Source organism: Phaeoacremonium minimum (assembly GCF_000392275.1).
Source record: "Phaeoacremonium minimum UCRPA7 unplaced genomic scaffold PA7_03_scaffold_146, whole genome shotgun sequence".
Lineage (NCBI taxonomy): Eukaryota > Fungi > Ascomycota > Sordariomycetes > Togniniales > Togniniaceae > Phaeoacremonium > Phaeoacremonium minimum.
In genome coordinates, this window is record NW_006921053.1 from 190929 (window position 1) to 203520 (window position 12592).

The following is a 12592-nucleotide window of genomic DNA, read 5'->3' on the forward strand; positions in this document are numbered from 1 at the left end:
GAAGCGGAGAATAGCAAGGCATACTCGGATAACGAGCTTCCCTAAGATCCTCGCAATCCATCTGTCGCGATCCATCTACGATGCTAGCCAGGCATCGATGAAGAACTCGGCTAAGGTCTCGTTTCCAGAACGACTACCCCTGGGGGGTATTCTGCAGCAGAGGAAGTATAAGCTCTTGGGCTTGGTCACTCATAAGGGTAGTCACCACAGCGGTCACTACGAATCCTTTAGGAGACAGAACATATACCCACCATATTCAAATCCGGCCACCTTCCAACAGTCAGGCATCTACAGCAAGTCTGTCACGCCCAAGTCAACCCCGCTTTCTACGCCGCATATTGGCGCTCTTCAGCAGGCGTCTTTGAGCAGCAGCCCACTGGCATCAACGCCTGAACTTCTATCACCAGCATCGAATTCCACTCCATCCCTCGACTCCACCATACCGAGCCAGCGAGGCTCGCCGTCATTGGGTGAGCGACCAGGGTCATCGAAGCTGGGGCCAACCTCTGCCCCACGTGACTACCTCAAGGAAAGAGATCCGGAGACAAGCAGCGTGCGATCGGTCGCGGCTTCGGCGAAGTCGACCCTGTCCAAGATTGCGCCGTCGTCAAGGAATGGCAGCCGAAGCGGCAGCCGGAACGGAACTCCCGTAGCACCGTCTACAATCACTCCACCACCTCAAGATGTGGCGGCAGCAAATGCTAGACCGAGAAAGAAGAAGCATCACGATCGCTGGTGGCGTATCAGTGACGAGAAGATCCGCGATGCCAGCACACGTGAGGTGCTCGGCATGCAGCGCGAGGTCTATCTTCTGTTCTATGAGCTTGAGCGGGATGATCAATAGGGAGACCATCTCGTAGTCAGCGAGGACAGGGCAACGAGCATGAGTGAAGAGGGCCATTGTTACGACGACTGCCATTGTCTTGGACTGGCCATGCATTGGTTTCGCGATCTGAGGTGCCGGCCTACATCCTTTCCCTACGAGAAACTGCATTAGCGGCGCGTTTGACTTGCATTTTGAAGGTTTCCATTGGGCTTCATCTGCACATAAGAATAGAGATATGATAGGAGGGTCGAGATGTAGACATTGGAGATGATGCATATACTGGAAATGGGAATGAGCGTCACACATAAATGGATCATTGTCAAGGGACTTTAGATAGCCTCATGTCAAAATGTAGATGTATTTTGGTATACTTACCGTTATCTAGACTCATACAAGAAAAGGAAGACGATCAGGACCCCGTCGGCAACTAGAGCTGTCAAGTGTGAGCTTCAGCCAGTTAGTGGCATGTGTCGTTCTCAAGTTAACAAGGCACATTGCTCGATGCCAAGGAAGCGAAAGAGGCTCGGGATATGGAAATCTTCTTGTAGAAATGGTGAAGATAAGTCGCTACATTCCCCGAAGCTAGATAATTGCGTGACCCGAGCTCGGCCACCCACGCTGAGGTCGTCTGGGCGTCTAAGTGCCTTAGTCTTTCTACAACAAATTGCTGTTCCACGAGGTGTTTGTTGGACGGCAGGGCAAATGGCGCATACAGGCTGTCAGCTGGGAGAGTGAAATTGAACGGCGACCTGCAGGCGGACTAGAGGAAATTTTCCCGTCCCAAACGCAACATCAATGGCCTCATGAAGAAACTCATTGCAGACTGCGGTATTCGACGTGAATTGACGACTCTTGCATGTGTGTATCGTAGAATAAGCTGCCTCTCCTCCCCCTGATGCTCTCCGCATTCCGCGACTTCCCGTAGACCCCGCCGAGAGCATCGGCTTCGGCAGGAAGGAGGGGGACAGGTCTCGGTAATCGTGCACCTGGGCAGGGAACGGCGTATCGGTATATAACCCGACGTTATCCTAGGTTAAGGGCGAGGAAGGTATGACGATGGAATTGATTCGAGCCTTTCTCTCTTTCCATCTTCCATTCGACCCCACTTGCCTTCCCCGTTCTGTCGCAAAAAGCCAGAGGCCACTGCCCGTCGAGCAATTTGAAAAGCCGGTGCCATCCCGATCATCTGCATCTGTGCACTCTGAACAAACAAACGACGAAAGAACACCATTGAAAGTCCATCTCAGACGCTTACCTTGTTCTCCTTACCTCCGACTCTCAATCACACGCCTTTCTTGGTAAGTCACATCAGTTGCTATGGTAGCAATTGTAGATGTTCCCTCTCCTACTCTTACACTTGCATTGCGCTGCCCCTCCTTTCTTGACATGCTATGATGCGCTCTGCCCCGCCAGCCCACTATATGGCATCACAGCTTGACCAGCCCGCCTGCTACACCATTTCCTCACGGTCAGCATCCCGGCGCAATGCATGAGAGAGCCTATCAGCTAGCAAACATTCAGCAGCCCACCAGCTACCTGAGTCGCCGAGTGGATTTGTCGAGTTTGTTGGCCAAAAAGCTTTTTAAGCTTGAGCAACGGGAGCGAGGGAAAAAAGCAACGGGCCTTACTCACGCACGCCCGAACGCCGCCCACTAAACGTTACTCCTTCGTCATAGCAACCACGGGCGTTCTACGGTGCTCTTATCGATATCGCTCATTTTGAAAACCCCTCAATCCAATTCTTTGCTCAATTTCTTCATATACCCCGCCTCGCAGACCAGAGCTAGAAAGCAAACTTCTCGACTGACTCGTCATCAGGATCTCGCAGTTTCTTCCCATACATCTGCATTCTGCGCGCCGAGCTATTCGATATCGATCATAGTTTTGCGAACCATTCTCATACCTACAACGACCCCGCCATCTCTCGAAACAACCAGCTCAAAATGGGTGCCCAAGATGTGCTGTCCCGCAAGACAGGTGTGATTGTCGGCGACGACGTCCTCGCTCTCTTCAAGTACGCCCAGGAGAAGAACTTCGCCATTCCCGCGATCAACGTCACCTCCTCCTCCACTGTCGTCGCTTCCCTCGAGGCCGCCCGCGATGCCAAGTCCCCCATCATCCTGCAGACCTCTCAGGGCGGTGCCGCTTACTTCGCCGGCAAGGGCGTCAAGAACGGCAACCAGGAGGCTTCCATCGCCGGTGCTGTTGCTGCCGCTCACTACATCCGCTCCATTGCTCCCGCTTACGGTATCCCCGTCGTTCTCCACACCGACCACTGCGCGAAGAAGCTGCTTCCGTGGTTGGATGGCATGCTAGACGCAGACGAGGCGTACTTCAAGGAGCATGGCGAGCCCCTGTTCAGCTCTCACATGATTGATCTGTCCGAGGAGCCCGTCGACTGGAACATTGAGACCACCGCCAAGTACCTGAAGCGCGCTGCCCCCATGAAGCAGTGGCTCGAGATGGAGATTGGTATCACCGGTGGTGAGGAGGACGGTGTCAACAACGAGGACGTTGACAACAACAGCCTGTACACCCAGCCCGAGGACATCCTCGCCATCTACAAGGCCCTCGAGCCCATCAGCCCCTACTTCAGCATTGCTGCGTAAGTAATTGATTCATTTTACTGATGCCCGGCACTTGCTAACGCGCACAACAGCGGTTTCGGAAATGTGCACGGTGTTTACAAGCCCGGCAACGTCAAGCTGCACCCCGAGCTTCTGTCCAAGCACCAGGCCCACGTCAAGCAGGCCGTCGGCTCCAAGACCGACAAGCCCGTTTTCCTCGTCTTCCACGGTGGCTCTGGCTCCACCAAGCAGGAGTACCTGGACGCCATCAGCTACGGTGTCGTCAAGGTCAACCTGGACACCGATCTTCAGTTCGCTTACATGAGCGGTATCCGTGACTACATGAACGGCAAGATTGACTACCTCCGAACTGCTGTTGGCAACCCTGAGTAAGTCTTTCTCAAACCTTGACAGCCTCCACCTTTCATATCCATAACTGACCATATCTTAGTGGCGAGGACAAGCCCAACAAGAAGTACTTCGACCCCCGTGTCTGGGTTCGGTAAGTTTTTCTCGGACGCGCGAGACATTGCGCTTCTTCTTTGTGAACAAAGCTAATTGCCAATTAGTGAGGGTGAGAAGACCATGACCAAGAGAGTGACTGAGGCTCTCAACGACTTCAACACTGCTGGTCAGCTATAAACGATGACCGCTGCGATCTCAAGCCGAGTGTTGTGAGACAATGATGATTTCCATGGGTTACAGATTCCTGAGTTGTACCTTGCGAGGCGGTATCATGCCCAATCCCCGCGATGAAGGGGACTATCAGATTGTTGTACCATAAGAGAGTGGTCACGCAACAGAATTGTTAGGCTGAATGAATAAGAAAATAAACATGTTAAGCAAGCCCGACTCGACTTCTATCCTGCTAATACGGTTGAATTGGTCTTCTAATTTTTGGTGAACACATGCTTTCCAATTCTGTAAACTTGGTACTAGTTATTATCGTTTGCCACGCCTCCTCCCAATGTGTGTGGATAATGCCCGCCAATTACGCGTATACGAAGAGTTCGCTGTCGGCGAGCTCTCACAAGGCGAAGCCATTAATGCACTGTTATCTCATGCCATGCCTCTTACCTCTTAAGCTTGGTAAGACGCCCCTCTCAGAAGCAGAGCAACCCTCGCTCGCCCCCTTGCTTTTGCTGCCTTCCATCCGATGCCGTGCAGATTTTATTATCCTCGTTCTATGCTCGTCCCATCCTCAATATGCCGACTGGTTGAATCACTGTCCGAGAGTCTCCTTCGCGTATTTGGCAGCATCCTCCACGCTTAAGCTCGCCTGGCTGCGCACCTTCTCCGCCTTGGCGGGGTCGAACCTCCACAGGCCGCCGGTCTTGTCGGCGTCTCCGTGCTCGGGGACGCCGACGACGGGGCCGAGCTTCTTGAGGATCGGGTCCGGCTCCGTGACGACGCTGAAGTAGCGGCGCTGCCACAGGCGGCCCTCGGCCTTCTCCTTGGCGCGCAGCTCGCGCTGGGCGGTCTCGATCTTGCCCTTCTCGACGGACACGGCGTCCATGTCGCTCTTGGCGACGGCGGCGGCGACCTTGGCCCAGGCGCGGCGGCTCTCGAGGGGGTGCTGGGCCTCGAGGGGCGCGACGGTCAGCGGCGTGGAGGGGTGCTTGTCCGGGTCGTAGGTCTCGACCAGGTTGGCGGCCGAGGCCTGCTTGGCGGGCGCGGCGTGGATGCTGAACGACTTGGTCCACTGGCCGTTGACCGAGTACAGCACGTCGCGCTCCTTGCCGGTGGGGTGCAGCACGGCGGTGAAGCTGTTCTTCTTGCCCGACAGCCAGCCCTTGCCGCTGTAGTCGATCTTGGCGGTGAAGCCCGTCGACGAGGTGATGTAGCTCGCGCCGTCGAGCTCGATGAACGGCGAGCCGAACAGCAGGCCCTCGATGTGCAGCGAGGGCAGCGTGATGAGGTATGTGTCCTTGCTCTCGCCGCCCGGCGCCGGCACCGTCAGCACCGCGTGCCCGATCTGCTTGACGTTTATCGTCTTTGTGAAGGTCGCCTTCTGCGCGTTGTAGCCCTCGAGGTGCACGCCGGTCGGCACATTGGTGATGCTGTAGGCGGTCGCGGGCGGGTGGTGGCTGTAGAGAGTTTGTGTAAGTATATGTCTTCCAGTAACTGCCAATGCATTTAAGAGATGTGCGCCGGCGGCAGTTCTCACCTAACCTGCTCGCTGATGAGCTCTGTTGTGCCGGCGTCGTCCTCCCACTTGCCCAGGAACAGCTCGCCGAGGAACGGGTTTAGGGGCTTCTTCTCGTTGCCGTATTGCTCGCTACGGCTGGCGTATTGTTGTTTTAGGGTGGTGAGGAACCATCGCAGCACCAGCATGGCGCGCTTCTTGGGGTCTGTCTCCTTGGCAGGCGCAGCGAAGATGGAGGGATGTTCGCACCAGTAGGAGCTAAACTCGGTCAAGCTGGTGGACGAGAGGATGAAGGGCGGCGCGGTGAGACTCGAGAGGTCGCCATTGAAGGATGCGATGGACTGTGTTGCGCAGAAGCAGGTTAGCGACCGTATATCCGTGGAGTTGCGCAAGTCTGCATGTATTAGAGTGTTTGTAATTCACCTTCAGAAAGGCCGTCCAGCTCCCGCCGCTGGCCTGAGCCTGTGGTGACATGGTGCCATTTTCCGCCATGGTGTCTGCTCTGAATCGATATCTCTCGGGGACCTTGACCGGGTGGGAGGTTGAGGAGTCGAAGCTGGATCGCAATCGGAATTTAGGTTTTGCAAAGCCCCCGATTGATCGGAGTAAATGTAAGGTAGGAAGGTAGGTAGGTATGTGAGGGGCTACAAAATGTGGGTTTAACACGCGATGCGGGATGTACAACAGCCGACGAGTAGTTCAACAATCGAGTATGGAGTATGTTTGTTCTATCGGGGAAGGAAAAGAAGATTCTGGGATTATGAAGATCAAAGGAAGCCTCATAGCCTACGGTAGCAGCGTTATAGTACGGCCGACCCGCCAAGTATTCGCAATACTTGGATCCCCGTGCAACTAGATCGATCACTGGACTCCTGAGTACGTCTTTTCCGCCGGCCGGCCAACGAATCCAAGCAGGCAATGATCGCGCCCGCAATGTCCTCTAGTGAGGGGCCACACGCATCCAACACCCCAGCCCCAAATCTGCGCACACATTGACGTCAGGGGGCCCTAACCTCGCCTTAGCCCGTCCCAACGTCACCGGCACGCGACAGCCGCCACTTGGCTGCCAGCTGCAACATGAGCATCTCAGCTGAGTTTTTCTGTCTTGCCTGCACCACCGCATCATCAGGGGCTCGAGGGGCAATTGTTGGCCAGAGATTACGCCACTAGTGGCTTAGAGCAAAGCGACCATTCAGTGTCGCAAATACGCTCACATGGGCCAAATACAAGGTAGCAGTCCGTCAAGTCAGGTGTATTCAGACGGCATGGTTGACTTGGGCCATGATCGGAAGGATTTGTGTCTCATACATTACCACATGTACATGTTCAATAGCTGACTTTCGTATTTTAACTCTCATATATATTATTGTTATATATACGAATCAACTAGATGTTGATATTGGTCAAGCAGAGTTGAGACTTTTTACATCTAAGCCGAGGTATAGTATGTCCTCGATAAAGTGCGTCGAAGACTATTGTCGCGTCGATCATGATGTTGTCACAGTGAGAATCCTTCAGAATGAACAGGCATGATCTAGAGCTAGTCATCGTGAATCTCACAACCAGAACAATGACTAGATATTTTTCGGGATCTGAGACTAAGAAAGAGGAGCGTGTTATGTTGTCATCTGTGACTTGGCCAACCTAGCTTACTTTATGTCGGCTTCCGATAATCTACTTCTTACTATACACCAGGAAGGGGGTACGGGATCAGATTTTCGAGGTCATACCGACTCCGATTAGGAGGTAACGTTCTCGCCTATTCATGAGAAACCCGCTTCTAATTCCTCTTCGGATGGATAACGATTCTCGTGTCACAGGATGTACTCCCAGAAAGCAAGCCATTAGTCATTGGTAGTTCATTTAATTGCTAAGCTCAAACCGGGGTATCTATTATAAAGCATTATCATCATCTTATGTCGTCAATAGCGTCCTATCATCAGACGCCGCTGTACAGGTGAGCAAATGCAAGCACCAATTCCATCATTGAAGCGTGACCATTCTTATCAACTCCCACACTCGCGCATCATTTTCTTCATACGCTGCACATTCATCCCCGAGAACTTGGTCTTGGCCTTCTCCCCAATGATTACCCAGGGGCTGATGTGGCATTCGTGGGTCTCCCTATCCCATGTCCAGGCCAAGCAAGTATTGAAATGCCGATTACATATAGCTAAGCACTTGTCCACAGAGTTGACATTGCGCGTTGTCATCGTCTCCTCATCCAGCCTCCCCACGTGGTCATGCCCGAGCCGCATGGGATTCCTCTCGAAAATGGATAGGTCCGGCTGGTCGTATATCTCCCAGAGCTGGCTCCAAAACACCGGTTGGTCGATCTCCTGGAACATGTCGCCAACTTGACGCATCTGGGATGGGTCTGCTAACCCGTGGAACGACACGATCGGCGAGCAAAACCGGCTTGCTCTCATTTTGGTAATTGATGGCCGCTCGCCGTTGAAGAAATGGCTGTACCTCTCTTCCAGATAAATTCCGATTTTCAGGAACGTCGTTGCAACGAGCTTGTCTCCCCATGTCTCTGTGAGGGAATTGACAAGGGCATCGTAGACGACATCAGGATTGGCGTCGAACAGCTGGCTCATGGCCATCTGCGACAGAATAATCCCAGAGCCTCCATGTGCGAATCTCCCCTTGAAGTCCCCCACCACATTACCCAGGTAGAATGGTTTCAGGGGGTCAAAGTGACCCAAAATCAGCTCCAGGGAGGGCTTGACCATGTATGTGTCGTCGTCTTGGATGATGTACCACTTCTTCCCAGGGAATGTCCTATATGCTAGCTCAAGTCCAGGGATGAACTACAAGTCGGTTAGTCGATGCACCATTTGCTCAGCGGTCCTGCCGCTTGCAATTTGACGTGGACAAGAACATGACGGGATCCGCACCTTGAGAGCATCCAACTCCCATCCCACCTTCTTCGCGATATCTTTCGCCTGCTTCTTATGACCCTTCTTGATAGCAGCCGTCATGTTTCTATACTTGTCAAATCTATCCATGTGCCGGACCCCGCGAAGCCTATCGTCCTCCATCACGGCAGCTACCACATCATGAACGACCAGCTTCTGCCCATTGCTCTGATATTGTGTTGAGAAATCACCCACGACGAGGATATTGTGGTCGTCCTCCTTCTGGTAGAGCATCTCGAGGGCGTCAAACAGCGCAGGCACTCGCTCCTGCGTCCCGTAGCCCGTTTTGATCACCAGCGCCACGTCTTTGCTCAAATCCACGGGAAACTCGGGCAGTTCGTACAACCATCTCTCGTCGTCGAATGGTACGCGAAGGAAGGAGAAGGTCTTCTGGATCACAAAACGAAAGAGGAGCAGGACCGGGTTATCATAGGGGAGGAAGATCCAAAGGACGACAGTCCAGACAATCAACACAATGAAAGTTGTCCCGAGCAGCCTGCGAGGCCCTGCTACACGGGGCCACATTGCGGCGGCGGGGTGAAGCGTGTGTCACGCACAGGAGGCGTACGAGAGACCAGGAAAAAGGAGAAGTCAAAGGAAAGAAACGAATGTCGCAGACGACTGGCGCTTCATGATGCCAATAAAGAAATCGGCAGATCAGCAGAGCATTACAGGTTTAAGAAACAAGAGATAATTAAAAGGGAAGAGAACAGACACGCCCAGAGAGGGAATGAGGCGTAATGAAACAGGAGTCGAGAAACTCGCGATAGCCAAGAAGGCCAAGAACGACTATAGCTCTTGGAAGGGGCCACAATCCTTGGGTGCCGCGTAACAAGCGCCGCCAGCTACGTCTATGAAGCCAGCCAGGCCAACGAATAGCGGATGGAAGAGCCAATCCAGACTTTTAGTTTCACGTAGGCCATCATAATGCGTAGGGCACGGCAGCCGGCAGGGATCTCATCTAAGCTGTTAGAGTAATGAGCTGTGCAGCTCAGAATTGCACCTCTACGTGGTATGCCGAAGTTAAAAGGGCGTGATGTGATTGATGTGTGTGATAACCAGACATCTGGGCACCCGCCCGCACCTGCCCTGTGTCGCGCTTCCAGTTCCTTCCGTTTGATTAATGCGCTGTAAGTTGCCTTAGCTAATCACTATTACAGTGCGCCTCGGTACCAGCCACAGCAGTTCCAGCCTCAAGTGTCAGCTGTGCATGCCGAGGCTCGAAGTGAGGCTCCCGCCCGTCTTTGGGCACAACATCACACCACACGCCAAAGCTAGATGGAGAAACACACGAGTCGGGGGATTGCGGGCAAGCAAACTCCACTAAATCGGTGCATGACACGGGCCTCTTTGCTGCCGACTCCTTCTGTGGACAGCTGGGGAATACCTAGAATAGTGCGGGTGCGCCCCGAACCCGACAAGCCGGGGCTCGATGCTTGGCTGATGCAACACTTTCTAGAACCTCGAAAAAGGCGAAATGGTGACATAGAGGACTTAGGTCTAGACGGAACGGGCACTGCAACGGGCCTGTGATGGTTTTAGCACCGCGAGAGCGGTCGTTATCGGTATTTTGAGCGCGACAGGCCAATGGCATGCTGTCGGTGTGCTACCGGCCTCCGTTCCCGAAGCCGCGCTTGACTGTTGGCCTGATCCGGTGGCATGACATGAGGAAACCTCACCAGCTTTTCTTGCTGCGTTTAGCAATCAAGTGTCCTGATCAAGAATTCTCCAATGCCGATACCTCCGGCTATACAGCCATAAAACTCAAGGTAGGACAGGTTGCCACTGCTCTCTATATTCACTTTCAAGCGAAAGATTCGGTTCATTGGACACTATATCCCCTTTAATTTACCATCAAGACTTTGGATACACTCATAGTACCCATATACAATACCAGACAACTGTATTATTACACACCATGAGACACTCTGATGAGGAAGAACCTCACGAGCATGAGGAAGATCACGACGAGGCACATCTGCATCCAGCGCGAACAAATGGCTTTGTGGACGTTGAAACCGGCAGCCACAGCACACAGACCCCAGACGAGAAGCCTCGAGACCCTGAACTAATCGGTTGGGATGGGCCCAATGACCCGGCAAACCCCCGAAACTGGAAGACAAGCAAGAAGATAGTCAACATTGCGCTCATCAGCATCCAGTGTTTCGTTATTCCCCTTGCCAGCTCCATGTTTGCACCAGCTGTACCAGAAGTCATGGTAGAGTTCCAGAACGCCAACGCCGAGTTGGCGTCCTTTGTCGTGTCTGTCTTCGTTCTTGGCTTTGCATTTGGGCCGTTGCTGCTTGCACCACTTAGCGAGGTCTACGGCCGCGTCTACCTTTACTACATCTGCAACATCCTATTCGTTGTATTCACTATCGTCTGCGCGAAGAGCACGAGCTTGGGTATGCTTACCGGCTTCCGTTTCCTCTGTGGCTTTGTCGGTGGAATGCCTCTGGCTGTCGGAGGAGGTTCCATCACCGATATGATGAGTATGTATAATGGCTCCCAACTAGTGAGCTTCCTGATACTAACTTCGAGTCTTAGACCAAGAGAACAGAGGTGCCGCCATGGCCCTGTTCGCTGCCGGTCCCTTGCTAGGTCCCATCGTCGGTCCCATCGCTGGAGGCTTCCTCGCTGAAGCGAAGGGATGGAGATGGATCTTCTGGCTTCTGACCATCGTTGCCGGTGTGTGTACCATCGCTGTTATCGCCTTCATGCGCGAATCATACGCCCCCACGATTCTCGACCGCAAAGTAAAGCGTTTGCGCAAGGAGACGGGCAACCAAAATCTGCGATCCATCTATGACACGCAAATGCCCATCAGCACCTTGCTCCAACACAGTCTTGAACGACCCGCCAAGCTATTGATGTTTTCGCCCGTTGTGCTCGGTCTCTCCACCTTCATGGCCTTCTGTTTTGGCTGCCTATACCTCCTCTTCACGACATTCACACTAGTGTATCAAGAAGTGTACGGCTGGGGCGTCGGCTTGGACGGCTTGTCATTCATCGGCCTTGGTATTGGCTCCATCTTCGCCATGATTGTATTCGGCCTGACATCTGACCGCATCGTGATCTACCTGACACACAAGAACGGCGGCGAAATGAAGCCCGAGTACAGGCTCATCCTCCTCATTCCGGGTGGCTTTGCCGTGCCAATTGGCCTATTCTGGTACGGCTGGGCCGCCGACGCGCACACGCATTGGATCGTGCCTATCCTCGGCACTGTGTTCGTTGGTGTTGGCTTCCTGGCGTGCATGGTCACCATAACCAGCTATCTCATGGATGCCTTCACCGAATATTCAGCCTCTGCCATCGCCGCTAGCGCCGTGATGCGGTCTCTCTTTGGCGGCTGTCTCCCGCTCGCGGGACGCAAGATGTACGATTCCATGGGATATGGATGGGGCACGTCGCTGCTGGCGTTCATTTGTCTCGGTCTCTTGCCCATGCCATATCTCTTCTACAGATATGGTGAGCGCTTGAGGGAGAGATTCCCCGTAAATCTAAGATAAGACATGGGTCTGGGTATGACAAATCTTGTACATACTGTAAATATCCCCGCTTCTCCTGGGGTTTCTATACATAAGCATTGCATAGGATGAAGGATGGTATGGCGTCTTGGAAGCATGATGTGATTTTGAAACTATACGATGCATATTATTAGAAGTGTAGATTAAACTGCATAATCAAGACTAGATAATACCTAAGAAATCAAGTGACTATTAGTCTTGTAGGCTTTGTCATTACTTGTCATTTGTGCTCCCTCTCTTCAAACGTTATCGTCATTGAATAAAATTTGTTACAATATTTCAATAGCCATCTTGTAAAGCGTAGGTAGTTGGCTTCGTCTGCAATCTAAGTTCATCAGGGTGACTCGCTTGATTGCTCCCGCACAAATTTTAGCAAGCCGTCACTGCCAGGCTCAAGTCTGGCCTGCATACGTGCGGCTACATCCTGGTAAGCCCATGTCGCATCACCTTTCAACTCCTCCACCTTCTCCGTAACTTTACCTTCGCGCTAAAGAAATAGAAAAGGCAGAGGGTTGTCGCGCCAAATTGGTATGCTTAGCCACTCTGTCTGCACAGCCGAGCCAGCCCAGGCAATCAAGCCGAGGAGCCATATGCCTATTAGT

At 53.0% G+C, this 12592-nt stretch overlaps 4 protein-coding genes across 4 annotated transcripts; 2 read left to right on the forward strand and 2 right to left on the reverse strand.

Moving 5' to 3' along the window:
- Positions 1–2769: 2769 nt before the first annotated feature.
- On the forward strand, positions 2770–4035 carry UCRPA7_2032 (putative fructose-bisphosphate class ii protein; the record flags this gene model as incomplete). Its single annotated transcript, XM_007914608.1, has 4 exons — positions 2770–3431; positions 3486–3782; positions 3845–3895; positions 3963–4035. The coding sequence occupies 4 exons, from the start codon at positions 2770–2772 to the stop codon at positions 4033–4035; spliced, it is 1083 nt and encodes a 360-aa protein (XP_007912799.1).
- Positions 4036–4615: 580 nt separating this feature from the next.
- UCRPA7_2033 (putative oxysterol-binding protein) lies at positions 4616–6031 on the reverse strand (the record flags this gene model as incomplete). Its single annotated transcript, XM_007914609.1, has 3 exons — positions 4616–5480; positions 5561–5880; positions 5963–6031. 3 exons carry the CDS (start codon positions 6029–6031, stop codon positions 4616–4618), a joined length of 1254 nt encoding a protein of 417 aa, XP_007912800.1.
- A 1514-nt stretch (positions 6032–7545) lies between these two features.
- Positions 7546–8985, reverse strand: UCRPA7_2034 (putative glycosyltransferase family 31 protein; the record flags this gene model as incomplete). Its single annotated transcript, XM_007914610.1, has 2 exons — positions 7546–8352; positions 8440–8985. The coding sequence occupies 2 exons, from the start codon at positions 8983–8985 to the stop codon at positions 7546–7548; spliced, it is 1353 nt and encodes a 450-aa protein (XP_007912801.1).
- A 1393-nt stretch (positions 8986–10378) lies between these two features.
- On the forward strand, positions 10379–11972 carry UCRPA7_2035 (putative mfs multidrug transporter protein; the record flags this gene model as incomplete). The annotated part of the gene is made up of 2 exons (XM_007914611.1): positions 10379–10952; positions 11008–11972. 2 exons carry the CDS (start codon positions 10379–10381, stop codon positions 11970–11972), a joined length of 1539 nt encoding a protein of 512 aa, XP_007912802.1.
- Positions 11973–12592: the final 620 nt, after the last annotated feature.